This window comes from Xyrauchen texanus, chromosome 38, assembly GCF_025860055.1.
Source record: "Xyrauchen texanus isolate HMW12.3.18 chromosome 38, RBS_HiC_50CHRs, whole genome shotgun sequence".
Classification (NCBI taxonomy): Eukaryota; Metazoa; Chordata; class Actinopteri; order Cypriniformes; family Catostomidae; genus Xyrauchen; species Xyrauchen texanus.
This window is the reverse complement of record NC_068313.1, coordinates 32,758,409-32,776,418: the sequence shown is the minus strand read 5'-3', so window position 1 is coordinate 32,776,418 and position 18,010 is coordinate 32,758,409. Positions and strand designations below refer to the sequence as shown.

The window sequence follows — 18,010 nt, the reverse complement described above, 5'->3', positions numbered from 1 at the left end:
GACAGTCTCCCTACACTCTCAACCTACTTATAATTTGTATAAATCTCAATATTTTGCAATACATTTAAAATTTATTGTTTCTATACTTACAATTAACAACTTTACATCAATAGTTTTATATTTTTGTATCGTTTTTAATTCGATTGTGTTATTCGCAAAGCGTCATGGCATTTTAGTTCATTCAACAGTCTTGTGCCTTTTGTCCAATTTTAAAATACTTTTTTTGATTCAAACTGAAGCTTGTAATGTTGTGATTCACCTCAAAACTGGTTGGTTTGGTTCATGTCTTAGAAATCTTATGAAGAATTTTATGATATCCCAATGGAAAAATGTATGGGAAAAATACTCCCCGAAACTCAAAATTACTTCACGGGGGAATATGTTACAAGTAACTTTTTGGGGTGATGTATTACAAACAATATGCATGGCGTATTTTTAAGTATTTTAAAATTGGACAAATTGGACAAAAGGCACAAGACTGTTGCGTAATAAGAGAAGGGATACAAGCTACGTGCATAACGTATTCAGATTACTTTTTGGGTGTTACACATTACATGTAATATGCATCGTTTAATAAGACTTTATGAAGGGTAATATGTTACAAGTAACACACAATACTTTTGTATATATTTATGACCAGGACATGCGTTTGTAACTGAAGAAAATAGTGTCTGTATAGTCATTGCATGCATGTTGGGGGATAATACCATCAACAGCAAAACAATATATAAAGAATACATACAGCATACATTAGCTCTTTCCAGTTCTTCATACTGTATTGCACAGTACTGTATGTACTAGTACCTTAATACATTTTAACCACTGCAGTCTAGTATAACCCTAACCCATCAGCTGAGAGGTACAATCAACCTAACAAACCTTTGGACCTGAAAAAGTCACAAAGCTTACTTCAATTTTCTATAGACTTGCAAACATGTGACACATGATCTGTCCATCAACTGACCTTACTGTCCCATACACTTTAACTGATAAAAGTACGGCACAGGAGACTATGCATGTGTGTGTACTGGCTTCTCAAAAGGGTGACTTTGTACAGAGAAAAGCAGTTGCATAATGTTCTGTAGTCACATTCAACAAGACCTTTAGGTGGGTGTTTGGTACAGTTGCTTATATAACAGAGAGTGTGAGAAGAGACGAGAAGAGAAGAGAATTTTGAATAAAATTAAATGTTTCGAGAATGAGACAAAAAGAGAGAAATAAAGATTACATTGAGAAAAGAGATGGGCTAGTATGACTGGAAAAATAAAGAGAGAAGAAATAAAGAGATTCAGATACAGGAAGAGAGAAAGAGACTTAGATGACAAGGGAAATAGAGGTGATTTAAAATGATGTTGCGTTGGCAAAGGAAATGCATAAGTCTCTTTTTGCTGTCATTTCAGCATATATTTAAGAAAACATCACCCACACACTCCACCTGCCCTCTTCCTACACACACAAATACACAAAAACACTAATCTCTCATACACATCCAACATATCCATGTTGTAAATGTAACCGCAAACTAAGTTGCACAGTTTAACTTAAGGCATACAAATTAGCATGCATTATTCTAGTACATTAGTCTCCGTATCTTTCTGTGTGTACTCACCAACATTCTTCACAATGTTGAGATTGCGGCAGGGATTTTCCACTGCCATCTTCTGTGGACTGTCACCAATCCTCATCAACCTGAAAGTGGCAAAGAAAAATAAAGGCAAGGGGGTGAGAAAGGGAGAACTAATAATTAGCGAATAGAAGTGATGAGGGGGAATGTGTGTGTGTGTGTGTGTGTGTGTGTGTGTGTGTGTGTGTGTGTGTGTGTGTGTGTGTGTGTGTGTGTATGTAAAAAAATGAGAACATGTCACCCCTACAGCTGTTTAAGTCCTACTTTTGTTTCTAAAGGAGGGGAATATTGGTTCCTCTGACATTAATTTCAATTTAGATTTATTTAACCCTGACAGACCTGAATAAGTCAAACCCATCAGCAGGGAAGCATGAGTGCTATTTGAGGCATCATGTAAGAGTAAAACAAATTATATAAGCAAATGTAAATAGATAAGTACACACATATATGCAATTTCACACATATTTATACAGTATACACTTAAGTGTACATACTTGTGGACATACATTTACACCGATCAGCCACAACATTAAAACCACCTGCCTAATATTGTGTAGGTCCCATCGTTATGCCAAAATAGCGCCGACCCCCATCTCAGAGTAGTATTCTGAGATGCTATTCTTCTCATCACAATTGTACAGAGCAGAGTTACCGTAGACTTTGCCAGTTTGATCCATCTGGCCATTCTCTGTTGACCTCTTTCATCAACATGGCATTTAAGTCCACAGAACTGCCCCTCACCAGATGTTTTAGGCACCATTCTGAGTAAATTCTAGAGACTGTTGTGTGTGAAAACCCCAGGAGATCAGTAGTTACAGAAATACTCAAACCAGTCTGTCTGGCACAACAATCATTCATGCAATTATCTAATCAGCCAATCATGTGGCAGCAGTGCAGTGCATAAAATTAAGCAGATACAGGTCTGGAGCTTCAGTCAATATTCATATCAACCATCAGAATGGGGAACAAATGTGATATCAATGATTTGGATCGTGGCATGTTTGTTGGAACCAGATAGGCTGGTTTGAGTATAACCACTCTGTACAATTGTGGTGAGAAGAATCTCCCCAGGGGAGGATACTGCGGAGACCACACCCTGCCCAAAGGGGAGGAAATTGTGTGGAAATACATCACATGTCTTACCGAGACTTGTCGGCCGTGTCTCATGTGGAGAAGTCCCTGTGGTAGGTTCTACCCAGAGGGGGGAGGAGCTCTACAAACAAGGCAACTGGTCACAGGCTGATGCAGAGCTGGCAGCCATGCTTGCCTGGGTGGCTGCGGAAGTCTGGCTGGAGTGGAACCCTCCACTCCACCCTGAACCCTCGCGGCTCGACGATTGGTTCCTGGGCCCAGAGCTCCGCTCATGGCTGCGCCCATGAAGTAAACACAGACGGAAAGGCATCTTTAAAAAGACACTCCATCAGTGCCACTCATTTAGTAGGAACATATACACTTCATTAGGAAGAATATATATTTTTTAGCTGCTGAGGTGACCAGGGACGTTCTCTGCACACCACCGGTACAAGAGGGCGAGAAACCGCTGTAATGCGCCGTAAATCTAACAGCTTGCTTTCAGAGGAAAATGGATAGGGAGAGGAATTCAGCTCACTGAACACAACCGCTCGACTCCGAAGAAAAAATCTGAATGAGTAGTTGCAAGCCAGCTCCTTTTATACCCGTATGTCCAGGGGAGTGGCATGCAAATACTACTTGCCAATTCCATTTTCTAAAAGATCAGAGGTGTTTGGGGCTCCCAAGGGCTAACCCTAGTGTCACTACATCGACACAACGTCGTGTGAGTGACAGATAGGGAACAAAAACAAAATTATAAAGAGCCAATGTGACTTTATAAAAGTGAGAAGCGTAAAAGTAAAAGTGCTTATTATTTTAAATGATAGAACAACCTGTTTGTGTACCCTGTATATATATATATATATATATATATCAGGGTCAAAACTTAACAGGGGCTCGGGGCAAAAGTCAGCGAAAGTGAAAAAAATGCCACCAAAAATTCTATATGTGGGGTATAAAATGCCCCCATAATGACTTCTGTGTTTTCTTTGTTACATCTAAAATATTTTTCCATACTCTATTTATAGGCCTAGGTAAACATATACATATTATTGCATAAACATTAAGATATAGTTATTCAGATTTAGAATTATGCTCATACACTCAAGGATTTGACTTTTTTTTTATGGGATTAGAAAACATATGTTCTCAAAAAGGTAAAAAAAAATAATTATATATATAAATATATACTTATACACACACTTATTTATAAATAATGCATGCATTTATGCATAACAGTATGCACACAGAGAAATAACTAAAGTTATTTAACATTTAGTTTTACACTTTAAAAGATATAAGTCCAAACTTATACGACAATAAAGTATATGGATTGTTCCCTTATAGCACTCTCTCTCTCTTTGTTGTCTTACCGGAGTGTGATGTTGTCGAGGTCAGCAGTGTTGTGAAAGTCATTGTCCTGCACCGTGCAGGCACTTGTCGTCCGTTCACACAGCTCTTCCATTTCTTGTCTATGTGCCCAATCTCCCAGCGTCGCCAACGGAGACCGAGACCGAGCTCCTCCCAGTACAGTACTCCCGTTGCTCGGCAACGAGATTCCAGTGCAAGAAGGTGGACTGATAAAGATATATAAATAATAAAGTTAATATTTAAATAATTAGAAATGTCAAGAAACTAATATTGAATCATTACTCACAGATGTGGATTCCACAACACCACTCACACACAAATAAGTAAACACTCTTTTGGACATTGTTGACCACATGCACACACAGAATCATGGCCAAACACAAACTCACCCAAACCCAAACCCACACACACTCAAATCTCAACCTTTCCACCCCCACACACAAAGACAAATCCTCACATTCTCTCATCCTGAGTAAATGATACGGTACAGACACAAATCATGTACATCACACCAAACATTCACACCCAATCACAGACAGACAGATAGACGGACAGACATACAGATAGATACTAAAGATATGTTTCATAAAATCTACTCTGCAATCAGAATTTCATATCATTTGTACAACGGTCTTGATTAATGTTCACACACTGATAAGTGTGTGTACAGGTATGTGTGATATACTGAATACAAGATATAGAGAAAGAGATAAAGTGAGCTGTTAAGAGATAAAGTATGTTTGTGAGGCAGTTTGTGAGAGAAATATCAATTTTTTGGGAAATGTGAGTTTATCTGCCTTAAACAGGACTTGACATTTATGCAATTGACTGTTGTGTGTGGGTCCACATACCAAATCATCTTTTAAGTAAAATCTAAATATGCAAAAACGTTTCTATGAGGGTTAGGTTTTGGGTTAAGGTATGGAAAATATCCTGATCACAGTATAAAAAAAAAGTAGTCAATGGAAAGTCCCCACCATGATAGATAAAAGAAACACGTGTGTGTGTGTGTGTACTTACTGATTCATTCTGGGAGAGTGTGGGGACTGATATGCTGCAGAGGGGCTGAGCCTATTGCAGGAGGTGGGGTCCACTGTTGGTTTAGGAGAGGAGGAAGGGCCTAATGGAGATAAATGTGAGGAGCTTAGGATAATAATGAGTAAAAGGAACATAATTTAATGGAATAAAATCAGTCTTGAGTTCCAGAGACAAATGCAAAAGAGCACAAGATAAGTATACTATATATGTATAATATTCACAAAATCTATATTAATTAATCCAATCGTATGGCCATTTATGGCATCATATATCGCCAGATCATGAGTTTGATTCCCAGGTAAAGCACATACTGATAAAATGTACATCTTGAATGCACTGAACGCACGATTTGATTAGAAGCGTCTGCCAAATGAATAAACATAAATGCATCAGAGATTAGTAAAATCGCGTAATTGTTTGACATAGAACTATGAAGGTACTGAATGAGCTAGACTAAGTACTTCATTACATACTAGTCATTCCCTTGTTACCACACACAGACTCACACACAAATACGCACTAACAAATCAAACACACACACACACACACACACACACACACACACATATGAACACACTGGGCCCTTTGTGAATGCTGGCAGTGCAGCTTTAAACTTTGTGGGCACTGGAATGTGTATCTGGGGCCTCAAATGGAACTTTCAGTGTGTGTGTTTTGAGAAAGTGTGTTCAGTTTCCCCCTGAATGTGTCTCCTCTGCAAATTCTGAAGTCTTACTAACAAAGGATGCATCTGAAATGCTTCATTACCTCCTTACACTGTTTCCCTTTGCTGCTCTTTTGACCGAGTGGCTTCCTGTTCACTCATAGTAAAGTGCAGTGTAGTGTGCCGTTTGGAAAAGATCCCCAAAAATCACAATTCAGTCATCATTTACACATCCTCATGTTGTTCCAAACCCAGTCAGACTTTTCTGTCAAATGCAAAAGGAGATGTTTGGTAAAATGACAGCCTCAGTCACCATTTACTTTCATTGCATCTATTGCCTTACACTGAAAGTGAATGGAACTGTAAATCCGTAACATTCAGCCTCTTGTGTTCCATTGAAGAAAGTCGTACAGGTTTGCAATGACATGAGGGTGCGTAAATGATGACAGAATTTTCATCTTTGGGTGAAGTATACCTTCAAGAATAAGCCAAGAGACTAGGTAAAGCATTGGTGCATGCTAAGCTTACTTTAAACAATCCCCTCACCCAAAGTATCAAGCTTTGGCTAAATACTTTTTATTAAGTTAGTGTCACAGACATGAATGATAACTTCAATAGTGTGAATTGTGGAGAAGTGCACTATTACGTTTCTAGGCAATCATACGGTTTTCACCTGGCAGACAATAAAATGGCAAACTATCTCCTAGATTTACATTGAAGGACACTAGAATATCACGGAGACTTGAGGTTGAGCTCTTTTGACTTGTTTACTTCATATGGATAAAACACAGAAGCACCACCTTAGCTGAAGACGTCATTCTTTATAGTATCACTTTATAATAACTTTCATTCATAACATTAAGAAACATTATATAATACTTAACCGATTTTTAATTAATGTACTTTAAAACCAAAATAGCTGTAGTTCCTCAGTCGATTTTTCAAAGGCTGACAACATTAATGAGTGTGGATGATGACCAATAATATATTATACTATACTGTACGTATAATACAATTTAATGACGTCCTCAACATTCAAATAAATTAAATGAACATGTTTTACATAAATAAAAAATATTTAAAAAAAATCACGATTAATTTGTCTGGCTAATATCAAATGATTAATAGTTCGAAATGTCATGATAACAATTATTTTGACTCACATATTTCCATATATTCATATCTGATTGTCAATTAACTGATCTGTATATACTATTAATGAAAGTTTTTATAAAATGCTACCAGATGTGACCTGATTTTTTCTCATTAATTTTGCTGCAGTTGTCTTTTGTCTTGCATGATTACTTCCTCATCCAGAAGAAACAAGTTCTTACATTTAACCTATGCAAGAGAGTGTCTTTTATTGCATTTTGATCAAATTGTCAGTCAAATCTGACTGACTAACTGACCTCATGCCTGCAATTGCAGATATACAGAGGGTTAAAAAGAATAAAATGAAAATGAAAGCGACGCAGATCAAATTAAGGTCAATGTTTTATTCTGCATCGTGACACCAAAGTTATTTTATGGTCGTGCATTGGTTAATAATTTGCTTTAAATCCAGTTTTCAATAGTGTCACCAGATCTAGAGCAGCAATCAGCAGTGAAATGGGGTTGTTTTCCCACTGGTCCCCTGCAGCTTGAGAAAAACCTGTAATTATTATGCATGCAGTTTTAAAAAGCATGTGAATGTATTTTTTCACACAATCAACAAAATATATGGCACATTGTCTACATATGGTAAACCCCATTGCTAGACTTGTTTTAGAAATCAATCATGTTCTATTATGTTAATACTTCAGATGCACTGCATTGCCGCCCTATTATATAATATATAGTCATGCAATATATAAAATACAATAGCAGTAAAAAGTTGGGACACAAACTCATTCTTTATTATTACTATAGACCAGTGGTTCTCAACAAGGGGGTCGGGACCCACTAGGGGGCCTCAGAACACTTCTAGGGGGGGACTCAAGATCTCTTAAAATATGATAGATTATTATAATTTTTATATCATTATTATAATTCAATTTACTGAAATGCTAAAAATATGTAATAACTCCCTTCAACAGCTTGCTTTTTATAATGAATACACAGTTCCAGACATTTCTGGAATCACAAGTTTTAAGGAAATATCTTATAATATAAATATCTAATACCCTACATAGGGGGCCTTCAAATGGAGTCAAAAAGGTTGAGAACCACTGCTATAGACAATATAAATTTTTAGAATAATAGTAATCAAAACATTTAATAAAATGGAAGTATGCTAAACAAATATCTTACACTTGGGCTTCTTCAAAGAAGCCACCTTTTGCCGAAATTACATCTCTGCACACTCTGGGTACTCAAGGAGCTCCCATTTATGCTGATCACTTGTTTGTTGCGTTTAAGCATAAGCCTTTTGGTCAAAAGCTTTTAAGATCATGAGAATCATGAATTCAGTCAAGTGTCTCGAAACGTATGATTGGTCACGTATAGAGATGGATGTGGCGTAAAGTCTGAGTTTTGCATGAGATGTATGAGCCCCACCTTGTTTTATTGTTGTGGACTTTATGAATAAATAAACATTGACAATTCATGTCTTTTCATGATTAACCTTTTTCAGAGAAAATTGTTTCCTGGTCCACTTAAGCGCTTAAGTGTGTGTACACTGTATGTCTGTCGGTTTGAGTAACAATGCCACTTAGACTTTGTTCATTGAGACTGGGGTTTTACCATACAGTGTGTGTACAATGGACTCAAACTAACTAATGAAGCGTAACAAAACACAGACACATTCACTTTTACCATTACCAGAGGAACAGGCTCCAACTACACTCCCCACATGACAGACACACACACACACACCTCAGATTTAGCATATTCACACCAAACAGTCAGTGAAAATACAAAAAGATGTTACAAATTCCTGAAAAGCTTCACACAGACACTATACATTCACATGCACACAGCACACACACCACTCACAGACATGTGTAGTAATCAAACACTACAGACATGATCACGTAGATTTCCCAAACAATTACTCAGCAGACACTGAGAACACACTGTAATCTGGGAACTTGTCTACAACTGAGAATATTTGTCAATTCATTCATATGTTGAGTTTAAAACAAACCTTGGGGTTCTTAAACATCCAACCTGGTCTCATAGAATGAATGTTACTCTATAGGCCTATACATTTTTGCAAACAGACTTGTCGCTTTATACATTACGCTGCAGTTTCCTAGTGAAATAAACACTAGATCCGCTACAACAACTGTATGATTTAATCATTGTCACACAAATCACGAGTACAATCGCTGATTTTTATTTCATAAAAATAGGGCTGCCCCCTGATAGTCGACCAAAGGTATGTTTATGATAAGAGTCTTGGTCGACCAAGTTTTGATCGGTCGGTTTGTTGCAGAAAAAACTCCACATAAAACCGACGAACACCGGTATTAGCGCTGGTTGGACACTAGGTGGTACTATGGGGTAATTTTCATTAAGCAGGGTTAGGGTTAAGGCTACACAATAAAGCAAGACACTTTGATTTCAAACTTAGAACTTTATTTTTATTTATTTTAACAAACAATTCAAATTAAACTGGAAAAAAAATAAGTACAATTAAAATGAGTGTTTTTCAACTTTTTGAAAGATGGTTTTACAACAGTTGTCAACATCTCTATGGCAAAGAACCTAGTTTATCTGTGCATTCTCTACCGGTCGGGTATTTTGTTTTCGGGGAAAATGCATCATGTGTGCGAATACATTTGTTTTGTTCCTCCTTCACGATATATATATATATATATATATATATATATATATATATATATATATATATATATATATATATATATATATACACATACATACACCATAAGAACTTGGATGCTTCATTATGTGTATCACTCCGCTTGTGTTCGTGCCATTCTAAACTAAAAAGTGTAAGAGCAGTGCAGATCTGTTAAGAGCTATGGTTTGTCTTTTTTTACATGTATTTTTTTTTTACATTGCAAATGTTAGCCAGTAGGTGGTGGCAAAAGACAATGTTTATGTAATATGAGCCAGTTCGGTGACGTGAAGTGATGCCACTTCAGCCGTTTACATACAACAGCTCTTCGTAATCACATGTATTACTACTGCTAAAGCTAGGAAACAGCTTTAGACGAACAACTTCAGCATAAGGCTCATCACAGCTGAGAGACACAACAGACTGATTAATTAATAAAATGGAGGACACTGCGGTTTCTTTAGTGAACGATTCTTGCGCACTGGCTACCGCGAAATAGGGAGAAATATCACCGCTTGGACGCTATTTTTCCACTGAGAAAACAGACCTTCAGAAAGATGAGAGCATCTCTGCTTGGGAGTGGCAACAGGTGATCACACGCTCGTCTCTCTCTCTCTCTCTCTCTCTCTCTCTCTCTCTCTCTCACACACTTTTAGCATGGAAGTGATGGATCCATCCATCCATCCATCATTTTTCATCCAATAACTTGTCAGCACAAAGTATTCACAAGCTGTGATACTATTTCTGAAGCAAACTTTTAGAATTACTAATGAAGGCTTGAACACGTCATTTGTTTTGAACCAAAGGCATCAGCTATTGGCGATCACTCTGACCATCATTGATCCCCGATATCATCATCTGTTCGCACAACCTTAATGTGTATTTCTCTCAATAAATAAATCAAATGTTCAGACAGTCTTCTTGCTGGTTTTCCCGACACATTCAGAATCATTACCACTTTTGCTGGTGTCACTGCTGCTCGCTTCGTGTGTGCGCTTGTAAAATGTAGCCTATATTTTAAAGACTCATTAATAATACTTAATTATTATGCTAATAATACTTAAACCAAGCCCATCTGACACCAACAATCAGCCATGCGATTATCTAATTAGCCAATCATTTGGCAGCAGTGCATAAAATCACGCAGATACGGGTCAGGAGCTTCAGTTAATATTCACATCAACCATCAGAATGGGGAACAAATGTGATCTCAGTGATTTGGAACGTGGCATGATTGTTGGTGCCATTTGGCAGGACGAGGGGGACATACACTGTAATGTTGTGGCTGATTGGTGTATACACACTTTCTACATTGGTGGCCAAAAGTTTGTAATAATGTACAAATTTTGCTGTTTCGGAAGGAAATTGGTACTTTAATTCATCAAAGTGGCATTCAACTGATCACAATGTATAGTCAGGACATTACTGATGTAAAAAACAGCACCATCACTATTTGAAAAATCTAGACGGGCCCCATTTCCAGCAGCCATCACTCCAACACCTTATTCTTGAGTAATCATGCTAAATTGCTAATTTGGTACTAGAAAATCACTTGCCATTATAATCAAACACAGTTGAAAGCTATTTGGTTCATTAAATGAAGCTTAACATTGTGTTTGTTTTTGAGTTATCGCAGTATACAATAGACTGGCATGTCTATTGGGTCAATATTAGGTCAAAAATGGCAAAAAAAGAAACAGCTTTCTCTAGACACTCATCAGTCAATCATTGTTTTGAGGAATGAAGGCTATACAATGCTTGAAATTGCCAAAACCTGAAGATTTCATACAATGGTGTACATAATAAGTCTTCAAAGACAAAGGACAACTGGCTCTAACAAGGACAGAAAGAGATGCAGAAGGCCAGATGTACAAATAAACAAGAGGATAAGCCACTTTTGAAACAGAATATTAAAAAGAAAAGGTTTGAGTGGGCAAAGAAACACAGATATTGGACAACAGATCATTGGAAAAGAGTGTTATGGATCTTAACCCCATTGAGCTTTTGTGGGATCAGCTAGACTGTAGGTGTGCTGAGAAGTGCCCGACAAGACAGCCACATCTATGGCAAGTGCTACAGGAAGTGTGGGGTGAAAGGTCACCTGAGTATCTGGACAACCTGACAGCTAGAATGCCAAATATCTGCAAAGCTGTCATTGCTGCAGGTGGTGAATTTTTTGAAGAGAACTCTTTGAAGTAGTTTAAGAAGTCATGTTATTAATGTTCTGACTATACATTGTGATCAGTTGAATGCCACTTTGGTGAATAAAAGTACCAGTTTCTTTCCATAAGAGCAAAATCTGTACATTATTCCAAACTTTTGGCCGCCTGTGTATATCATTAGCTTACTTGGTAGCTCATCTGATTTGGACGTTGGACTTTGAGCTTGATAGCCACAGTTTGAGTCCAGCCAAAGATGCACAGAAGTGAAAGTGGCTTAGAAGCGATACAAAGTGACATGGATGCTTCAGTTAATGTGTGTTTTCTTTTTTTATTTCGAATTCGCATTTTAAAACACTATCTCACTTGAAAACTGCAGCCAAACGTGTAATGAAGCATGTAATTTAAGTTTTGCAAATGCTCACGTAAATTTCATGAGGCCAGGCTGTAAAAATCACACAAACCATTAGGCATAGACATGCTTATACTCTAATTAAATTAATATTCCGGGTTAACCTCAGTCGACCACATTAATGCCATTCCAGATAAATTCATTTGGACTCGTCCCTCCTTTTTTTCAACTTTAGGTTACAGTGAGGTACTTACACTAGAAGTGAATGGGGCTAATTTTTAGAAGGTTTAAAAGGCAGAAATGTGAGGCTTATAATCGTATAAAAACACTTACATTAATTCTTCTGTTAAAACTTGTCTATTGAGTTGTAAAGTTGTTTAAATCATAATTTTGTGAGATTACAGTGATATGGTTATGTCATCATGGCAACAAAGTTGTAAAAATAGAAATAGTTTTACACAGAAATGGTTAAGTGATTTTATCACAGTCAAATCATGGTAACACACATACTGTTAACGTTCTGTGGCTATACGTATGAAACAGAGGGTATTTTTTTTTCTTCTTTAACCTCAATTTTTGCTCCTTTTTTATAAGAAAAGGAAGGACGAGCAAAAGAAAAAAATTTTTTTTGTGGTAATCAGTTAGGTTCCACAAAAGTTTAATTTTACGCATAGTCAAATAAAGATATCTCAAATACTGTTTGATGAAACAGATTCAGCAAACATGCCAAGAGAGGAATCCCATTTGTCTGTGCCATTACAAATTCAAGGCCTGTTTACAGCCTGTTTGTTCAGCCAATTAAAAATGCTTTTGCTGAAAAAACAGGTGAGGTACAGTAAATTGCATTATCAAACCTTTAGCTGTGTCACATAAAATGCAAAAATGCTGACATGCATGAGTATGCACCAACTGCCTACCACACGCTGGCATGTCAAGGACTTCACACAGGGTTTGGTTTAATGTGTTAATAGGTGATGATGAAGGAACTAAAATATCTTGCCAAGCATATAGAGGAAATCTACAGACAGTAGAAGTACACTGCAAAAATATTTTGTCAGATGACCTATATAAAAGTGGTTAATATGGTATGATATAAATTAGACATAAATAGTCAAAAATATGATTATTAATATGACTGAATAAACCTAATTTTAAGGGACAGGTCTGTATGTTTGACTTATTACAGTACAGCAAAGCAGAAACATTCTTTTGAACAATTATGTGATCATAATGAAGCTTAAATTAAAAATACCAGTAAAAACACCCTCACTAAAATATATATTTGCTATATTTGATTTGTTAAACACATTTTTAAACTGATAACATGCCTTGTTGCATCACTTGGTTTCTATGTAATTGTTAGGACATTTACTGTGCCAATTTTCCAATTGCCTATAAACATTGTGCCATTCTACAGATTGTGTTTCAAAAGCTGTTTGTTTTCCCAAACAACTGATATGACATGTATTGGACTTCACACCTATTGACTCAACACTTATCAACTTGGATGCAGCGCAAGATGATAGCTTTTTGTTATCGATGCAATTACAGGGGGATTTGTGATCAATGATTATTTGTTCCCGCAACCAAGTGTTCAATAACAGGGGGGTGACTGAGATAAAGTGAGAGTAGTATATTCAGCAAGTCATGTGACCTCAACATGGAAGCCACCAAAAGTGGGACTTAGTAGAATAGTGGAACATTTTCAAGAACACTGAAATGACTGGAGTGCAAACACACTGGTAAAAAGTACTATTCATCTCTCTAGCTGTAAAACTGAATGGAAAGAATTACTTATTGCACCTTTAAAATTCATCCTTGCGCAATGATTGTTAAAACGATCATAAAAATGCAAGAGCCATTAAAGGCTTATTTAAACAATAATGTTGGTTTCAAGAGAATGTTCTGATGAAAGGGATGTCAGTCACTTTGCTTATGGGTTTAAAGTCAGACATGGTAATAACAGAGCTAGTCTTTCTGATGCTTTCAGGGGGAACAACATACTGACATCTATGATCCTGCTCTCGATACACCAGAAGCACATCAACAGAGCTACAGAGGAAATCATGATGTTTGTCATGAAAATTAATTTCGTACAGAATGTCAATTTAATCTTAGTAATGCATACCATAAACATGGCATCAATAAAGATGCTAATATCCTCATAAAACACGTGCACCATACACACACGCACACGTCATTATGATGTTATGAACAATTAAACCAGTTTCTCGAGTTTCGACTGCTTTGCAGATTTTGCCCTGTGGTTAATTGCATTCTCTTGTTCAACAAATCCCCAGCTTTTTTTAACTTTTCACTTGCATCACTTGACAGTCCAATCATAATTGAGTATAAAAGGTATTAAATGGTACTAAAATACCTATTAAAAGGTCTTACAAATCACCTGAATGTTAGGTATGTTCATTTATGTTAATAAAGTTAACTTCGACTTATATGCGCAATCACAATTGTGTATTTTAAAAAAAACTATTCGAACACAGCTGGCACTCATCAGTTTTCACAGGGAAACCCTACAATCATAGATGCTAATAAATGTCAAAATAAAGAACTAGCACAACATTTTGTGAAAAACTGCTCGAGTTTAAGGTTCTTTTGTTTTGTTACTTTCTCATGTTTTTTTTTTTTTTACATAGTTTAAAAGAGCTAATTCAATTGAGAAAAACACCACAAACCACAGCAAATTATGTTTTACAATATAAAGAGAACAATACTGTACTCTGTTTAAACCAACTACATTTGCTAGGAACAGTAATATTGCAATGGTATTATTTTCAGGAGCAAACATTAAGTTGAGTTTCATGACCAGTTAAAGGAATATTTCGGGTTCAAAACCAGTTCAAATGAAATGATGGCATTTGTGGCACAAAAATGGGTTTTTCACTTGCGCCTCCTTTTCTTTAAAAAGCAAAAATTTAGGAGACAGTGAAGCACTTACAATGGAAGTCAACGGGGCCAATTTAAGAAACTTTAAAATACTCACTGTTTCAAAAGTACAGCCACAAGACATAAACAACATGTGTGTAAACATGATTTTAGTGTGATAAAATCACTTATCTTTTCTGGGTAAAGTTATAACCACTTTTACAACTTTGTTGCCATGATGATGTGATGTCAACAATCCCTAAAATCCTAAAACAACTGTAAAATTTACCATTTACCAAATCTACAGCTAAAAAATACATGAGATTTAACAGAAGAATTAATATAAGTACTTTTATAAAATTATAAGCTTAATATTTCTGCCTTTAAACCCCTTTAGAAATTGCCCCCATTGACTTAACCTTGATTTTTGCTTTTTTTTTTTTTAAAGAAAAGGAGGTACGAGATGAAATAAATTTTTGTGGTAAGCAACATTATGTCACAAATGCTGTCCATTGAGCTTAACTTGTACTGAACCCAGAATATTCCTTTAATACACAATAATTTAATACACTGTGACCCCAAAGATTTTAAAATGTCTCTACACTCTTTGAATGCCTTAAAACACATCTAACAAAAAGGGTGAATTCAAGTAAACTCGGGCACTTTTTGTCTTTGTAATGAATGTCAAAACTTGTCCCAATTTACCCTATATAAAATCCATGCACACTATAAATTCAAAGAAGGATTTATATAGGCAAAAATAGAAAAATAAATAAATGATCTTACTTTCTGCCTGTTCTGACGACGAGGATAACTTTTTCTTTCTCATTGAGCGGTAAAACCTTGAATTCCTACGAATTGGAGCTCTGGTGGATAATACATCATCATCCTCATCATCCTCTTCTTGACTGAGCAGGTGGGCCGGAGGTGTCTGAGATTTGCTGGGGGCCTCTTGAGTCTTGAAACCCCATTTTCCTCGGAACAGGGCTGTCATCGCCACAATGCCCTCAGAGCCCAGCGACATCAGCTAACAGAATCCAGGCATTCATGGAATAATCCCCATTTGAAACACAAAGTAGGAATTTCCATCCAGATCGAATACAAAAAAATTTGGAATTCCAAACAATACCTCAGGCAAAGTGTTATGCACCCTGTCTGGACAATCAGCTTGCAGTACAGTTCTCTCTTATTCTCTTTTCTTGTTCTTTTTCCTTTGCCGGAGGGTTAGGTATGTTCTTAATAACTCCTGACTTTGTCAAGCTTAGCCCTTCTATTCTCTCTCTCTCTCTATCTCTCTCTCCATCCCTCCCTCCCTTTCTCTCTCTCTTTCTTTCTGAATCCTCTCCTATTCTAGACTTTTCACAAACCTATCCTCTGCCACTCAGTGTCAAAGTTCTCTCCCTCCCATTAATTCATTCATTCATTCTCGCCCGCCCAACTGTCTGTCTCTCTCTCTCCCACCCTCTTTCCTTCCCTCTGTCACTGCCATACCCTGTTGTGCCTGAGAGCATAACTCGTAAACCCACGTGTGTATAAAACAGGTAAAGTCACTCACCTAAAACAGCAGATCTTGTATTTTTGGCTGTCAATTTGTTGCTCTGAACCCTGACACCTAACCCAATGTCTCATCAATGACACTTCAAACAACAACAATGACTTTGTCTTTTTGTTGGATGTTTTTTCAGTGTATAGTGCCGTCCCAAAAAGTCTGAGGCCTCAAAATCTAATTTAAACCTGTAAATAAACAGAACAGGATGTTTTAGATTTTTAAAAATGTACAATAAAGAAACATTATGATGTAAAATTAACAGGAAATATATGAGATTGGCACTCTATCTGGATCACTAATGAAATGTGAACAAATCTGTGACTCATACTCGCAAGTCATGCTAGGAAAACATGGATTATCAGGTTTTGTTCAAATTGGTGGTCTGACAATCTGTGCTACCTGATCAGGATGTGCTACCAGCAGTAAAAACAGTGATACGTAAAGTTAAAAGAAGGGTAGCACATGTCGGAAGGCACGGGAGAACACGTCGGTATGTACTACAACAGCATGAAATGTGTTAAAAACCTAAGAAGCACATCTTGTCAGGTATATAATACCTATCAGGATGTGCCACCAGCATAACTATAAGATGATGTGAGGCTCTACTAAGCAATAAAACTATTCAAATATAGCATTGGTAGCACATCCTGATAAGTATCATATATTTTCAAGACACCAGCTCAAATGTATGCTGTGGTAAAGCAAAATGGGAACATACCAAATACTAAGAAATTATGACATTCATGTGACTGTAAATGTCCAGGAATGTTTGTAACACCCTGTCCTCTGCAGTCAGCTGACAACTCGGGGTTAAAAAGTTCTTTCTCCCTCCCTCTCGGCCAAATGCACTCTGTCTAATCCCATTGTGCTCCCACTGATTAACAAGCATTGACCCGTATACAAAAGAATGGAAATACACACACAAGCACACGCATGCAGACAGTGGACTGCGCATGCAATCACGAACATTTGCAGAAATGCAATCCAAATATATTAACTGAAGCACAAAATTCAGACGCACACGCTTGCTTGCAATTACATGCAATATGCAATGACACAAATATGAGTCACTATAACAAATAAAAGAGAAACGCCTCAATCTATTAATTGTGAAGTCAATTATCAGTATTAGAATCCAAGAAGAAAAAACATGCATACCTGCATAAGTCATTAGAACAACTCTGGGACTTCTTTGTTTGTGTATGTTTCTGATCTGTAGGTAAAATGGTAGAAAATGTCCCCAAAAGTTTGTTAAATCTGACAAAAATCTATAGAAGGCTACTTATAATTAGCCTAATTTGAAAACAAGTCTATGATATGTCCCCTTTCAGATGCTCTGTCTGTGTGTGTGTCTGTGTGTGTGTCTGTGTGTGTGTGTGTGTGTGTGTGTGTGTAAACAAAGCCTGCATTCAGTATTGAGGTTTTTGGGATGGAATTCATTGAATCCTCGGAATTTAACTCGGTTACGTAACACCAGTGGAAATAGAGCTGCGTCAATGTTACGGGCGCACCTCTGTCTTG

At 36.8% G+C, this 18,010-nt stretch overlaps 1 protein-coding gene across 1 annotated transcript in view; it reads right to left on the bottom strand.

Annotated features, from left to right (window-relative positions):
- LOC127631842 (ephexin-1-like) overlaps positions 1 to 16,326 on the bottom strand; it is a 31,473-nt gene extending 15,147 nt beyond the window's left edge. Inside the window, exons 1-4 of the mRNA XM_052110215.1 lie at positions 15,727 to 16,326; positions 5,087 to 5,186; positions 4,069 to 4,272; positions 1,610 to 1,689 (exon numbers count right to left, since the gene is read on the bottom strand). Of these exons, the coding sequence (XP_051966175.1) occupies positions 1,610 to 1,689; positions 4,069 to 4,272; positions 5,087 to 5,186; positions 15,727 to 15,964 (622 nt within the window). The 5' untranslated portion in view covers positions 15,965 to 16,326. The remainder of the gene's footprint in view (positions 1 to 1,609; positions 1,690 to 4,068; positions 4,273 to 5,086; positions 5,187 to 15,726) is intronic.
- Between the last annotated feature and the right edge of the window lie 1,684 nt (positions 16,327 to 18,010).